The following is a 15,162-nucleotide window of genomic DNA, read 5'->3' as shown; positions in this document are numbered from 1 at the left end:
CGTTTGTTTCCGCACCGCTTCTACGGCATAGCCACACCCCCTCCCAGCTCCTTGCGCTGTGATTGGCCACTGAGTCTAAACAATCTACTGAACACTGACCTGTTTGTGTGTGAAAATGTAACAGAATACAGAGGACATTTATTTTTCTGTTGTTCATTTAAGCATTCTTATTGGTTTGACCTTCTACACTTAAAAATAAGGCTGATAAAGACATTTCTCTCGACACTATCTGAATAGGCTGTTACTATAGGAATAATAACGTATAAAGTGGAGGTGCTTTCTTTTTCAGTACATGCACAGATGTTTGACCAGCAGATGTCGCCAGAGAGCTGTTTCGACCCTTTCGAACTACAGAAGTGATTTATTAGCATTTGAGTAAACCTAGTAAAGTAATACAGTACGGTATTGTAGTCAAGTTACTAAACCTGAAGTCCGAGTCCAGTTTCGAGTCCACAGTGTTCAAGTCCGAGTCAAGTCAAAGTCATTAAAGAAAATTTCGAGTCGACTATTGATCTGAGTCGAGTCCGAGAACAAGACTCCAACCGCACCGCACCAACCGTACCAGGGCGGCACGGTGGTGTAGTGGTTAGCACCGTCGCCTCACAGCAAGAAGGTTCTGGGTTCGAATGTAGCAGATGGCGAGGGCCTTTCTGTGTGGAGCTTGCATGTGTTCTCCCCATGTCTGCATGGGTGTGCTCCGGTTTCCCCCACAATCCAAAGACATGCAGTTAGGTTGACATGGGGCGGCCTTGGGCTGAGGTGCCCTTGAGCAAGGTACCTGACCCCTGACTACTCCCTGGGCGCTCTGGTGTGGCTGCCCACTGCTCTGAGTGTGTGTTCACTGCTTCAGATGGGTTAAATGCAGAGGATGAATTTCACTGTGCTTGAAGTGTGCATGTGACGAATAAAGGTTTCTTCTTCTTCTTCTTCATTTGACGGTGGCTGTTGCTGCCTTTATGTGAAAGCGTCTTTGCTACTGTGTTGGACTAACGTTACTGCTCGACTGCCCAATTTTAGTTAATAGGCTACAGATAAAAAGCTTGTTCATCGCTCAACAAACCCCACCCACTATCAACAAGGCAAAGAACATGAGAAAGGGTTAGCACTAGCTAGTTCATGGGTCAGCAAGCAAGGCCCGCTATCAACAGAGCAATGAACACAGCGTGTCACTTGTTTCTCTGGGTGTAGTCTCGCCAAATGACGATTGAAGTTCGAGGTTGTCCCCGTCATCTCCTCGATAGTTCTTCTACATATGGAACACACAGCAGTGCATTTTTTCCCACTGCATGTGAAGTCTGTATAAGCAAAGCAAACAATCCTAGGGGCTTCTCTCCAGACATTTTAGGGCCATTAACGTTAGTTTGTTCCTGAACATGATATATGAACAGGTGAATGTGCCTTCTCTTGCACAAAATTAATATAAAAATAATGTAGATATAAATATCTTATGCCAAATTATTATGGGATGTTACAAAAAAAATCAGAGTCCTCATCTCCAGTTTATGAGTGTGAATGCAGTTAATGCATGAGTCCGACTCCCAGTCCAAGTCATCAGTACTCAAGTCCAAGTCAAGTCACAAGTCCCTAAAATTAGGGCACGAGTCAGCCTCGAGTCCGAGTCCTGGATTCGAGTACTGCAAACCTAGTACAGTATTCATTGGCTCTATTACTAATTAGTGACGGCACCTAATTATGCATAAAGTAAAACTTTATTATCAGAAAATCTGATTAGTTCTTTTGTGCAAAAAATGGCCACATAACAGCAGTAATAATAAAATAATGAGGAGAAGAAGAAGAAGAAGAAGAAGAAGAAGAAGAAGTTATATTTATGTGGTGCCTTTCACAAACCCATGATCACTTTACATGGGGGGGGATAGTTCTTATATTGAGTGTTGTGGTGTTGTGTTCAGGTGTTGAGAGGTGGAGGTTTTGTGGTGTTCAGCTATTCAGGTGGTGTGTTGTTCAGGTTTTGTGGTGTTGAAGTCCTGTGGTATAGTGGACAGTATCGCTGCCTGTCACATGAGAGGGTGGGGCTCTATTCCCAATCAGGGAGCCAACTGTGGAAGAATAATCAGAAAATATATTGTCAGATTATCTCTTTTATTCTGCATATAATCCATATTATAATGTATGTCTTAATGTATCTCGAGAAGGAGCTCTGATTTAGGGCTATGTGCAGAGGGCAGCATGACATGATTACAAGTTCATAATTATCAAATGGCCTTAATTCCAGGCTCCAGTAAGTTTGTCTAATAGAGTTAGTTTTTAGCAGGCTAGACAAGGAATTGTTTAAGATGAGGAGAAGTAAAAAGGCTTGATAGATGAAGAGGTCGAATGAACAGTGCATAAACAGAGAGATGTGCATCAACAATAGATTGGAAGAGAGTCAAGTCATCCGTGAGAGTCAGCCTGACCTGTTGTGGCCTCAGCATCCTTGGTTTCATGGGGGATCTAAAGGAACAGGAGGACAGTTAGTGGAAGTGAAGGGAGTTAAAGTGAGGGAAATAAAGTAAAATAAACCATATAGATGGGTCAAAAATGTTCTGCCTTTGGGGGTTTTAAGATGCACATGAAGATCATGCAGAGTTCACTCTCAAGACGGATCTCTTTTATTGCTTAGGTTTACCTTTGTAATAGAATTTATTATGATTTTGAGAAGTTTTGGTTTCCTTGCATATCCTTGAACCAACATGGGAGATGGGAAAGAATTCCCCACAACAACTTTGGTGAGCCAGCCAGGAGGGCAATACCCTGTTGGAATGGGACAAGGTGGACTGCCAAGGTAGGGAAGGACTGCTTGGACATCATAGGGAAAATAAAAGGTAAGCAGAGCCTGTTCTATCAAATTTTGCATTAGTAGCAGTAATTCCCCTGCCTGTGTAGTCTGCATGGTATACACTCTATTATAACATGATGATGCCTTCCAAGAGGAAAAGCAAGAAACGGAGAAAGCAAAGGTGAGCAGGAAGGAGATGAGAAAAAGTACAGGCTCATTGTGTTTTTATAGGGGTGAGGAAAGTTGTTCGAAAATAACCTCACTGCTTGGGTACAGGTGTTTAAAATTACTGATGTCTGAAAACCCACGTTCAATTTAATTTGTTCTATTCCAGGAAAAGCATTAGATGGATCTCGGTCAATGAATAGAACTCATGGCTTGTGTTGTGGTGTTGAGGTGTTGTGATATTGAGATGTTGTGGTGTTGCGCTGTTGAAGTATTGTGATATTGAGATGTGGTATTGAGGTGTTGTGTTGAGGTGTTGTGGTGGTGAAATGCTGTGGTATTGTGGTGTTGTGTTGAGGTGTTGTGGTATTGAGATGTTACGGTATTGTGGTTTTGAGATATTGTGGTGCTGAGATGTTGTTCTGTTGTGGTGTTGTGGCATGAAGGTGTTGTGGTGTTGAGATGTTGATCTGTTGTGGTATGGAGGTGTTGAGGTGTTGCGGTGGTTAGAGGTTGTGGTATTCTGGGGTAGAGATGTTGTGGTATTGAGGTGTTTTGGTGTTGAGATGTTCTAGTGTTGTGGTGTTGAGATGTTGTGGTATTGAGGTGTTTTGGAGATGAGGTGTTGCGGTATGGAGGTGTGATGTTGAGATATTCTGGTGTTGTGGTGGTGAGATGTTATGGTGTTGTATTGTGGTGTTCAATTGTTGTGATATTGAGGTGTTGAGATGTGGTATTGAAGTGTTTGGTGTTAAGGTGTTTTGGTTTTGAGGTATTGTGCTCTTGAGATGTTCCGTTGTTGTGATGTTGAGATTTTGAGATTTTGTGTTATTGAGGAGGGGCGGCACGGTGGTGTAGTGGTTAGTGCTGTCGCCTCACAGCAAGAAGGTCAGGGTTCAAGCCCTGTGGCCAGCAAGGGTCTTTCTGTGCAGAGTTTGCATGTTCTCCCCGTGTCCGCGTGGGTTTCCTCTGGGTGCTCCGGTTTCCCCCACAGTCCAAAGACATGCAGGTTAGGTTAACTGGTGACTCTAAATTGAGTGTGATTGGTTGTCTGTGTCTATGTGTCAGCCCTGTGATGACCTGGCAACTTGTCCAGAGTGTACCCCACCTTTCGCCCATAGTCAGCTGGGATAGGCTCCAGCTTGCCTGTGACCCTGTACAACAGAATAAAGTGGCTAGAGATAATGAGATGAGATGAGTGTTGTTGTGGTGTTGAGATGTGGTGGTGAGATGTTATGGTTTTGAGGTGTTGAGATATTCTGTTGTTTTGGTGTTGAGGTGTTGAGATGTTGTGTTATTGAGGTGCCGTGGTGTTGGGGTGTTGAGATGTTGTGGTGTTGAGGTTTTGTGGTATTGAGGTGTCATGGTGTTGGGATGTTGTGGTATTGAAGTGTTGCTGATGTCTCCGTGAGTTCTGAAAATAAAAATGTAAATTCTTCAGTGTGGATCTGAACTCATACTCGTTCTGGTACTGATAGTAACGGGGTGGACTGAAACAATATTTCAGACTGGGAGTTTGACTCTCACACAAACCACCAGACTGCTAATTCTGTTTACTAATCATGCTCGTGGTCTGGATGTGAAAGGTGCCGGGGCCACAGATCGGACTTCACACGATCCTCCTGGTCACTGGTCTGTTGACACGATAAGCGTAATACAGATAGGGCTCTACACGATCCTCCCCGTGGATTCTGAGAGGTCTGATGGCTCAGTCCTGCTCTCTGTGTTAATGTTAGAGCTGCTCAAGGTGACTGTTCACGACAGGCCAAAACCACCAGTCTGGTACTGATACTGGAACTGTCCATCCGTCCATTATCTGTACCCGCTTATCCTGCCCTACAGGGTCGCAGGCAAGCTGGATCCTATCCCAGCTGACTATGGGTGAGAGGTGGGGTACACCCTGGACAAGTTGCCAGGTCATCGCACAAACAACCATTCACACTCACATCTACAGTCAATTTAGAGTCACCAATTAGCCTAACCTGCATGTCTTTGGACTGTGGGGGAAACCAGAGCACCCAGAAGAAACCCACGCAGACACGGAGAGAACATGCAAACTCCGCACAGAAAGGCCCTCGTCGGCTGCTGGGTTCGAACCCGGGACCTTCTTGCTGTGAGGCGACAGTGCTAACCACTACACCACCATGCCGCCCTGGAACTGGTACTGTTTAATACATAATCTTTCAGTGACTTTTCTTTAGTGTTGTAATAAAAGTGATGAACCTGGCGACTTGTCCAGGGTGTACCCCGCCTTTCGCCTGTAGTCAGCTGGGATAGGCTCCAGCTTGCCTGCGACCCTGTAGAACAGGATAAAGCGGCTAGAGATAATGAGATGAGATGAAGTATATATATTTATTTTTTTCGTGGTCCAAATCCTGCGCTCTGATTGGCTGGCGAGCGGGTCCGTATCCTACGATATGGACCCCGGTTACGGACCCCGGTTACGGACCTCTGGCAACTCGCTCATTCACAACAACAAACATAGTAGCAAATTTTTGTCAACATTTATTTTCGCATTTCTCAGGAGAATAGCATTAATTTTACAGCATGGATAGCGATAACGACAGTGTTCACAGCGAAAGCGAGTTTTACTCCCCTGAGGAAGAAGAAATAAAAGAAAACATTTCAGGAGAAAGCTAAAAATCTGTAACTTGCTAACGCCAAGCAAAAACATGGCTGAATCCTGAATGACTCAATTTTGTATAAATAGGGCGGCATAGTGTAGTTGTTTTCCTGCCATGGAAGTGCACTTGTATACCGAGGAGGAAGCCATTTGCATTACAGCCGTGAATGAGGATTTAAAATGGCGGCTCGGCTCGGTTTTCCCTTTCGGGTGCTCTTGTTTTCTGTTAGAATTTCATCTTATCTCATCTCATCTCATTATCTCTAGCCACTTTATCCTTCTACAGGGTCGCAGGCAAGCTGGAGCCTATCCCAGCTGACTATGGGCGAAAGGCGGGGTACACCCTGGACAAGTCGCCAGGTCATCACAGGGCTGACACATAGACACAGACAACCATTCACACTCACATTCACACCTACGGTCAATTTAGAGTCACCAGTTAACCTAACCTGCATGTCTTTGGACTGTGGGGGAAACCGGAGCACCCAGAGGAAACCCACGCGGACACGGGGAGAACATGCAAACTCCGCACAGAAAGGCCCTCGCCGGCCCCGGGGCTCGAACCCAGGACCTTCTTGCTGTGAGGCGACAGCGCTAACCACTACACCACCGTGCCGCCCTGTTAGAATTTGGTAAAGAAAAAAATAAATATATTATTTACCAGCTTGGGGCGGCACGGTGGTGTAGTGGTTAGCACTGTCGCCTCACAGCAAGAAGGTCCTGGGTTCGAGCCCCGGGGCCGGCGAGGGCCTTTCTGTGCGGAGTTTGCATGTTCTCCCCGTGTCCGCGTGGGTTTCCTCCGGGTGCTCCGGTTTCCCCCACAGTCCAAAGACATGCAGGTTAGGTTAACTGGTGACTCTAAATTGACCGTAGGTGTGAATGTGAGTGTGAATGGTTGTCTGTGTCTATGTGTCAGCCCTGTGATGACCTGGCGACTTGTCCAGGGTGTACCCCGCCTTTCGCCCGTAGTCAGCTGGGATAGGCTCCAGCTTGCCTGCGACCCTGTAGAAGGATAAAGCGGCTAGAGATAATGTGATGTGTGTGATTTACCAGCTTAAGGTCGGACTGTATGGTGGAATACCGTGACCTCGGCCTTGAATACTGACCTCGGCCCAGAGGGCCTCACTCAGTACTTTCAAGACCTCGGTCACGGTATTTCACAATACGGACCGACCTTAAGCTGGTAAATAACATCATCTCATTACCTCTAGCCGCTTTAGTCTGTTCTACAGGGTCGCAGGCAAGCTGGAGCCTATCCCAGCTGACTACGGGTGAAAGGCGGGGTACACCCTGGACAAGTCACCAGGTCATCACAGGGCTGACACATAGACACAGACAACCATTCACACCTATGGTCAATTTAGAGTCACCAGTTAACCTAACCTGCATGTCTTTGGACTGTGGGGGAAACCGGAGCACCCGGAGGAAACCCACGCGGACACGGGGAGAACATGCAAACTCCGCACAGAAAGGCCCTCGCCGGCCACGGGGCTCGAACCCAGGACCTTCTTGCTGTGAGGCGACAGCGCTAACTACTACACCACCGTGCTGCCATATATATATATATATATATATATATATATATATATTTTTTTTTTTTAACTACAGATGTTGGTCAGTGTTCAGGTTTCAAATCTGGTTCCTCTCTCTCTCTCTGATTTTAGATTGGACACATGATCAGACTGGTTAAATCACATCTTTGTGCATGTTTGTTTGGTTTGAGTTTTTTGTGCAGAATGAACAGTACACAGAACACACGCGGAATTGACTCTCCTTATCTCTTTAATGGGGTTTTATAAAGGGGCTCATTCAGAACTCAAAATGGCGTGAGATCCGATTTCACGCCTTTTTAGGTCCGCCTTAAGTGAGCGATAACGGCTGCGCTCCGGGGCTGTTTACGCAAGGCCGTGTTTGCGCTCTGTGCGTGTGTGTGTGTGTGTGTGATGGCACAGAGACACTCGAGCGTCCCCCAGCAAGCGCGCACCATCACGGCGGCTCGCGACCTCCGCGCCCGTTTCCGCTCTCTCCTCCGGTTGCCGGGCGCCGCGGCTCGCCTCGCGCTCTGTTTGCGCACAGGCACAATTACAGCCTCGCGCGCGCAAATATTTGCTGAGAAAACACAGCAGCACAGGGTCGCGCGCGCGCTGCGCACTCTCGATGGGTATAAAATGCACGCGCAGGTCGCCATGTACAGCGGCGAGACCGAAGAGCGCGCGGACCTGCACAGGTGCACGGTAAGGAAACTCATCATCAACAACAACAACAACAACAAACAAACAAAACACTGACTCACCACATGCACTGAGAACCGAATATACAAACACAGAACTTCTCAGAACTAAAGGTACCACAGTGTAGAATACTTCTCCATGACGCTGTTGTGTGCACGCGGCTACCTTTAACATTATTTAACACGCATTAAACACCACTAATCTAAACTCTCATTACAGGTACACACAGGAAAACAAACAAACAAACAAACAAAAAACCCTGCACCTTTTCTTGTCTTGGAGTTAAGTACCTTTAGTACCTTTAGTGCGTCACTTTTACACAGAAAGGTGCATGTATCTACAGTAGTTCACCTTTTTACCTTTACACTCACAGAAATATTTAACCCTAACTTTTAAGATTTATGTAATTTTATTAAATGACATTCACTTTTTGTTTTTTAGATAATTTAAACACAAACCTACCATATAAACCTTACATGATTCATATTCATTAGTGTAGTAAAGATTATGTATTTTGAATGCATAATCCTCAGGTTTACGTATTTAATATTAATTGAATTTGAATTTATTTATTTATTTATTTTGAACATGTATAAAAAAATGTATGTAACTATTTGTACATACAAAAGAAAGAACACGAGAAAGTGACAAAAAAAATAAATAAAATACATAAAGAGCTGGTGGCACAGTGGTGTAGTGGTTAGCGCTGTCGCCTCACAGCAACCAAAGGCCGGCGAGGGCCTTTCTATGCGGAGTTTGCATGTTCTCCCCGTGTCCGCGTGGGTTTCCTCCGGGTGCTCCGGTTTCCCCCACAGTCCAAAGACATGCAGGTTAGGTTAACTGGTGACTCTAAATTGAGCGTAGGTGTGAATGTGAGTGTGAATGGTTGTCTGTGTCTATGTGTCAGCCCTGTGATGACCTGGCGACTTGTCCAGGGTGTACCCCGCCTTTCGCCTGTAGTCAGCTGGGATAGGCTCCAGCTTGCCTGCGACCCTGTAGAACAGGATAAAGCGGCTACAGATAATGAGAGGAGATGAGACATAAAGAGCTAAGACATTACACCGCACATTGTTCGAAAAAGGAGTGGGAAGAAGTACAATACTTTTTTTTTTTTTTTTTTTTTTTTAATTTCCCACCCCTTTTTAACTACCCCGAAATCCAAACTTCATTAATACACCTATAAAAATGTATACCATATATACACTTCATGAATATACTTACAAAAAATAAATATTAAAATAAAATTTAATATTAATAAAGTATAACTACTCTAAATGAATAATAATGAGAGTAGTTATTTAAAATACATGAAGTATATTGTTTGAATTGCATAATAATCAGGTTTCCCCATTTCTTCTAATAACTTCTATGAAAACCAATCACATAAATTTTAAATAACAGAATCATGTTTGTTTTATAACTTTTGATTATTTAACCACATTAATATGTATTAAGTAATTACATTTCATACATTTTAGAATTGATTAAATTATGTAGATTATAATTAATTTTGATGCATACATTTGAAACATACACATTTTTAAATAAAATCAAATAGATGTAAATGCATAAAAACTAACTCTGCCATGAATCATTTCTGTGAGTGTACATAGATTTTTACTAACGGCATTTTTTCACTCAGGGTACACATTTGGAGAAATAAGATGTTATGTAGGTGTATTTAACCCTTTGATGCAAAACATGGGTCAAAAGTGACCCGGCTGAGTTTTTATCTTCTATATCTTTGCAATAAATTAATTCCATCATTCAGTATTCAAGGTATTCCTCAATTAACTTGTTTTTGATCATCATACATCCTTATTTTATTTTTTCCTTTCTTACTTTTTGAATCACTACCCTTCTAATGGGTCAAAAACGACCTGCATTCATTTTCCAGGTTATTTCATGTATGGCTGAGTGTTTCTATGATATACTTTTGAAATAAATTCATTTTGTCATTTACTTTTCCAAATATGCAGTAAATATCTTGTTTTTGTTTAGCACAAATCATCATTTTTATTTTTCCTTTCTTAAGTTATGAACAAGCACAGCTTTTGTAATTCTACATCAGGTTTACACACATGGGTCAGAACCGACCCGCATGCATTTACTCCAGCGTTTGGTGGGAACTGTGAATTGTGCTTGTGTCAGACATTTCACAGCTCAGCACGGCGCCCTTTGCCCATCTCATACATGCAAGTAATGTTTTTCAATTGTTCGAACATTACCTTAGAAAAAAATTGATTATGTTTAGGTTACCTTGAGAGAGTAGATTACTTGTCAGAAAGTTACAAGTAATTACTATTAACTACCGAGCTGTTGACATATTCTACTTTCGTTAGCTAATTTTATTGTAGTTGGCTTAGCTAACTACATAGTTAATAAATAAATAAATAACTGGCTCCATTCACTGCTAAAGTAATTACTTGAAACAAATTATTATTATTATAGTATTAAGACATTTCATTTTAAATCACACTTGGATGACCCATGTGTAGTAATATAAAAAGTATTTTTGTTCATAAAGTAGGAAAGAAAAAATAAATTAATGATTTGTGGTCATTAAAAACAAGATATTTAAAGAATACTTGGAATATTCAATCATAAAATAAATTGATTTCAAAAGATAGAGCAAAGAGAAACTCAGTCAGCATGAAATAACCTGGAAAATGAATGCGGGTCATTTTTGACCCATGTTGTGCATTAGAAGGGGTGTGCATATGTTTTGCATCAAAGGGTTAAAAAATATATATGTCAAATTTCTTGTATTAAACTTGTATGTTTATATTAGTGTCATCGGATCACCACAGAGAACACTTTTTTTTGTTTCCATGTTGATTCTTTATGCCTTTTTGGTCCATTTTAGGGCTGTTTTGGCATGTTATACTGTTCCACTGTACACAACTATATAACATCATACAAAACCCCACATTTCTAGTGTGTTTTGTGCTATACGATTGATATATGAAATGATAATATAGTATCGCGGGGCGGCACGGTGGTGTAGTGGTTAGCGCTGTCGCCTCACAGCAAGAAGGTCCTGGGTTCGAGCCCCGTGGCCGGCGAGGGCCTTTCTGTGTGGAGTTTGCATGTTCTCCCCGTGTCTGCGTGGGTTTCCTCCGGGTGCTCCGGTTTCCCCCACAGTCCAAAGACATGCAGGTTAGGTTAACTGGTGACTCTAAATTGACCGTAGGTGTGAATGTGAGTGTGAATGGTTGTCTGTCTATGTGTCAGCCCTGTGATGACCTGGCGACTTGTCCAGGGTGTACCCCGCCTTTCGCCCGTAGTCAGCTGGAATAGGCTCCAGCTTGCCTGCGACCCTGTAGAAGGATAAAGCGGCTAGAGATAATGAATGAATGAATGAATGAATGAATATAGTATCACTGCTTAATTTAATATATGCATATAAAGGAGTCATTTATCACCTGGCAAAATTTTTTGCGGTTCTTTAATAATGTGTCCATCGTTATGCCAGATGATGTTTTTGGTCAGTGTTCTCAAAAAGGAACCCAAAAATTCAGTCACTGATTCTTTTAATGGTATCCATTTTGATAGTTTCAATCTCTGTATATGTCGGAATAATGCACAGAAAAAAATGTGTTGACTGTAAGGCAGCGACACCTTTCAGCGTTGATTGAAAATGTTCACTGGGATAATGGAAAAAGCAATGTAGTCTCCATAGCCCTCTCTTAACTCGGGGTTTAATCAGGGTTAAGGAATTTCCCATAATGTTTTTATAATTACCATGAAAAGTAAAGGTATAAAAATGCCTTTAGTCATTACAGACTTGAAGTAATTGCACTGAGTAGTGGTTTAATTGAGAAATGTAGTCTCCGTAGCCCCCAATTCTTTGTTAGGCGTTTCTTTGTTAGAAAAGATATTTGATTCTGTGCTCATTGCCATACAAATTGTATTTCATAATATTTCCAATAAAATATATCTAGTTATACCTTTAAATCTTTCTTTTTTTATTCTGTGGAAAAAATGTACACTGGTGTAGTCTCCGTAGCCCCCACCAATTCACTGAAACGGTGGTCTTGATCAACAGGCCATATCTTCTGAATCACATGAGGATACCTCATGAAATTTTCACACTAATATTAAGATATGTGGAAACAGAATGCACTGACTCAAAATCTGAAAACTAACCTTTCAAAAAATGACCATTTTGGAACAGAAATATGTACCCTGAGTGAAAAAATACCATAACATTTCCATGTTAAAGGAACCGAAGTTCAGGGTACCATCACAAGGACCAGGAAAGGTTCTCTTCAGTACCCATTTTTCTGAGAACGTTATCCGCATAGAAATGTCGTATTTAATACATCACAGTTCTCTATGCTGTATGAGTTCTACACGAATTCATCATTTTAAACTGTGTGATGTTTTGATTTTATTCTTCTAGAAACTGCTCAGGGGGCGGCACGGTGGTGTAGTGGTTAGCGCTGTCGCCTCACAGCAAGAAGGTCCGGGTTCGAGCCCCGTGGCCAGCGAGGGCCTTTCTGTGTGGAGTTTGCATGTTCTCCCCGTGTCCGCGTGGGTTTCCTCCGGGTGCTCCGGTTTCCCCCACAGTCCAAAGACATGCAGGTTAGGTTAACTGGAGACTCTAAATTGACCGTAGGTGTGAATGTGAGTGTGAATGGTTGTCTGTGTCTATGTGTCAGCCCTGTGATGACCTGGTGACTTGTCCAGGGTGTACCCCGCCTTTCGCCCGTAGTCAGCTGGGATAGGCTCCAGCTTGCCTGCGACCCTGTACAAGGATAAAGCGGCTACAGATAATGAGATGAGAAACTGAGATATGGGATATGCTCGGGGTCCAGTTCCTGAGATCTATGAGATCCCTGTTCATTTCCGACTCCAGATATACAACATTTGAGAAATTGGAAAAACATTCTGGAGCTTTTTACTGAAGTCTGTGTTCCCTTTTCTGAAAATAACTCAGTGAGTTTTATGTCATATTAAAGGAGTACATGGTGCAAGAGCTGCTTTCGTAGAACACATCGTTTATTTTCTGTTTAAATGCACTGCATTTTTCATTTCATTTCCAAATATTTTGTCTTGTTTTCCTTAGATATCATGGAGCCTATGAGAGTTGCCTCATAGGCTCCATGATATCTAAGGAAAACAAGACAAAATATTTGGAAGGCATAAAAATTATACTAAAATTGGTGTAGTAAAATTTACTGGAGCGCTGTTGCCTCACAGCAAGAAGGTCCTGGGTTCGAGCCCCGTGGCCGGCGAGGGCCTTTCTGTGTGGAGTTTGCATGTTCTCCCCGTGTCCGCGTGGGTTTCCTCCGGGTGCTCCGGTTTCCCCCACAGTCCAAAGACATGCAGGTTAGGTTAACTGGTGACTCTAAATTGACCGTAGGTGTGAATGTGAGTGTGAATGGTTGTCTGTGTCAGCCCTGTGATGACCTGGTGACTTGTCCAGGGTGTACCCTGCCTTTCGCCCGTAGTCAGCTGGGATAGGCTCCAGCTTGCCTGCGACCCTGTAGAAGGATAAAGCGGCTAGAGATAATGAGATGAGATGAGAAAATTTACTGGATGCATATTACGTATACAGGGGGCTGCAAAAGTAGGTGTACATTAATGAAAAACAAAACGTTAGTATTAAATGAAACCTAGCACCACTATTATAACACTGGAATAATCCTTACTGTATACCTACTTTTGCAGCCCCCTGTATAAAAAAAGACACAGCAATGATAATTACTCATCTCATTATCTCTAGCCGCTTTATCCTGTTCTACAGGGTCACAGGCAAGCTGGAGCCTATCCCAGCTGACTACGGGTGAAAGGCAGGGTACACCCTGGACAAGTCGCCAGGTCATCACAGGGCTGGCGCATAGACACAGACAACCATTCACACCTATGGTCAATTTTTAGAGTCACCAGTTAACCTAACCTGCATGTCTTTGGACTGTGGGGGAAACCGGAGCACCTGGAGGAAACCCACGCGGACACGGGGAGAACATGCAAACTCCACACAGAAAGGCCCTCGCCGGCCACGGGGCTCGAACCCGGACCGTCTTGCTGTGAGGCGAGGGCTAACCACTACACCACCGTGCTGCCCGTGATAATTGCTAAGACATAAAATATTAAAGGATTTTGAATTAAACCCAAAACATTCTGAAACTACTGATATCCAGACCACAGTGTCATCAGAGCTAGTCAAACTCCTCACTACACACACCTTTACAGGTAACAAATACGGGTGACCAAAAAATGTGTGTTTTGGTACCTTTATTGCTGATCGATGGAGTTCATTTAAAAATCTAAACCTTATTAATGGAGTCTGCAGCTGAATTCAGTTTAATTCCAACAAATCTTATTTTTTATTCCTGAGTTAAATTGTAGTACCAAAGAAAAGTCATTACAGTGTATTTTAAAAAGAAGTACTAAACTGTACTGTCGTGAACTTTCCTTGTTGCTGGGGTTCTGTCCTCAAGAGTACATTTACATTACAGTGCCTTTTACCTGGAAATGTGAAAAATGATTTCAGATACATAACTGGACTATAATAACCACTGATGTACCTTTATAAATACTTGACACACACCTTGCCAGGCACAACACACGGGAACAAAAGATGCACTTTTCCAAGCTGGAAAAGCACAGCTTGGTACCTTTACTTCTTACATTGTTGAAATCTGTTATTTGACAGGATGGCAGCAAGTGTAATCAGAACCCTGAGCGGTTTCGGACCGAGACATCCAGCTCAGACCTGCTTCACTGCTGCTGAGGAAGATGAGCTTGAAGATGAATATGAAGAGGAACTCAGGGACGAGATGGAGGACAGCTTTGAGGAGGAAGAGGAGGATTCGACATGTGTCGAGCCTCAAATCACAGATCCATTAGCCTGTGATCTGTGCACTGAGATGACGGATCGCCTGCTACGTTTCGCTGAGCTCATCAGCAGTGATGTGCAGCGTTATTTCGGACGGAGCCAAGACTCAGACACGTGCGATATCTATGCAGGGAGGTCACGTCCTGAGGTCACTGGCCGACAGCGCTACTATTCCGACATCATTCGAGTGGCATCCTTGGAGCAGGGGGACGAGCCGGAAAACCTTGGGCCACTCGCAGAGCTCTTCCAGAAGACTCAGGTGAAGAAGCAGGGATTACCCATGATTCAGCGGCGTCTGCCGAGCAGCTTCTGGACCGAGCCTCATTCCGACCACCTCTGTGTCAGTGCTCATATTCCAGATGTGGTGACCTGCTCTACAGAAACCATAAACAGTAACACGAATATTCCGGTTATTAGCATGAGCAGCTCCAGTACACCAGATTTCAGTGATTTACTCGCACACTGGGCATCAGAGAGAGACAACTCTAGTGAGTTCAGCTGTGAATACCAGCTTCCATAA

General features: G+C 43.3%; 1 protein-coding gene across 1 annotated transcript; it reads left to right on the top strand.

Moving 5' to 3' along the window:
• Positions 1 to 14,460: 14,460 nt before the first annotated feature.
• Positions 14,461 to 15,162, top strand: LOC132866664 (protein PERCC1). Its single transcript, XM_060899449.1, has one exon. It carries the CDS (start codon positions 14,461 to 14,463, stop codon positions 15,160 to 15,162), a length of 702 nt encoding a protein of 233 aa, XP_060755432.1.

The sequence above is a fragment of the Neoarius graeffei genome, chromosome 18 (genome assembly GCF_027579695.1).
Source record: "Neoarius graeffei isolate fNeoGra1 chromosome 18, fNeoGra1.pri, whole genome shotgun sequence".
NCBI lineage: Eukaryota > Metazoa > Chordata > Actinopteri > Siluriformes > Ariidae > Neoarius > Neoarius graeffei.
The sequence above is the reverse complement of the archived record's forward strand: the minus strand, read 5'-3'. Positions and strand labels throughout refer to the sequence as shown.

What these genes read in the sequence shown, in the direction of transcription:
- LOC132866664 (XM_060899449.1), top strand. Translation starts at nt 14,461, where the DNA reads ATGGCAGCAAGTGTAATCAGAACCCTGAGCGGTTTCGGACCGAGACAT.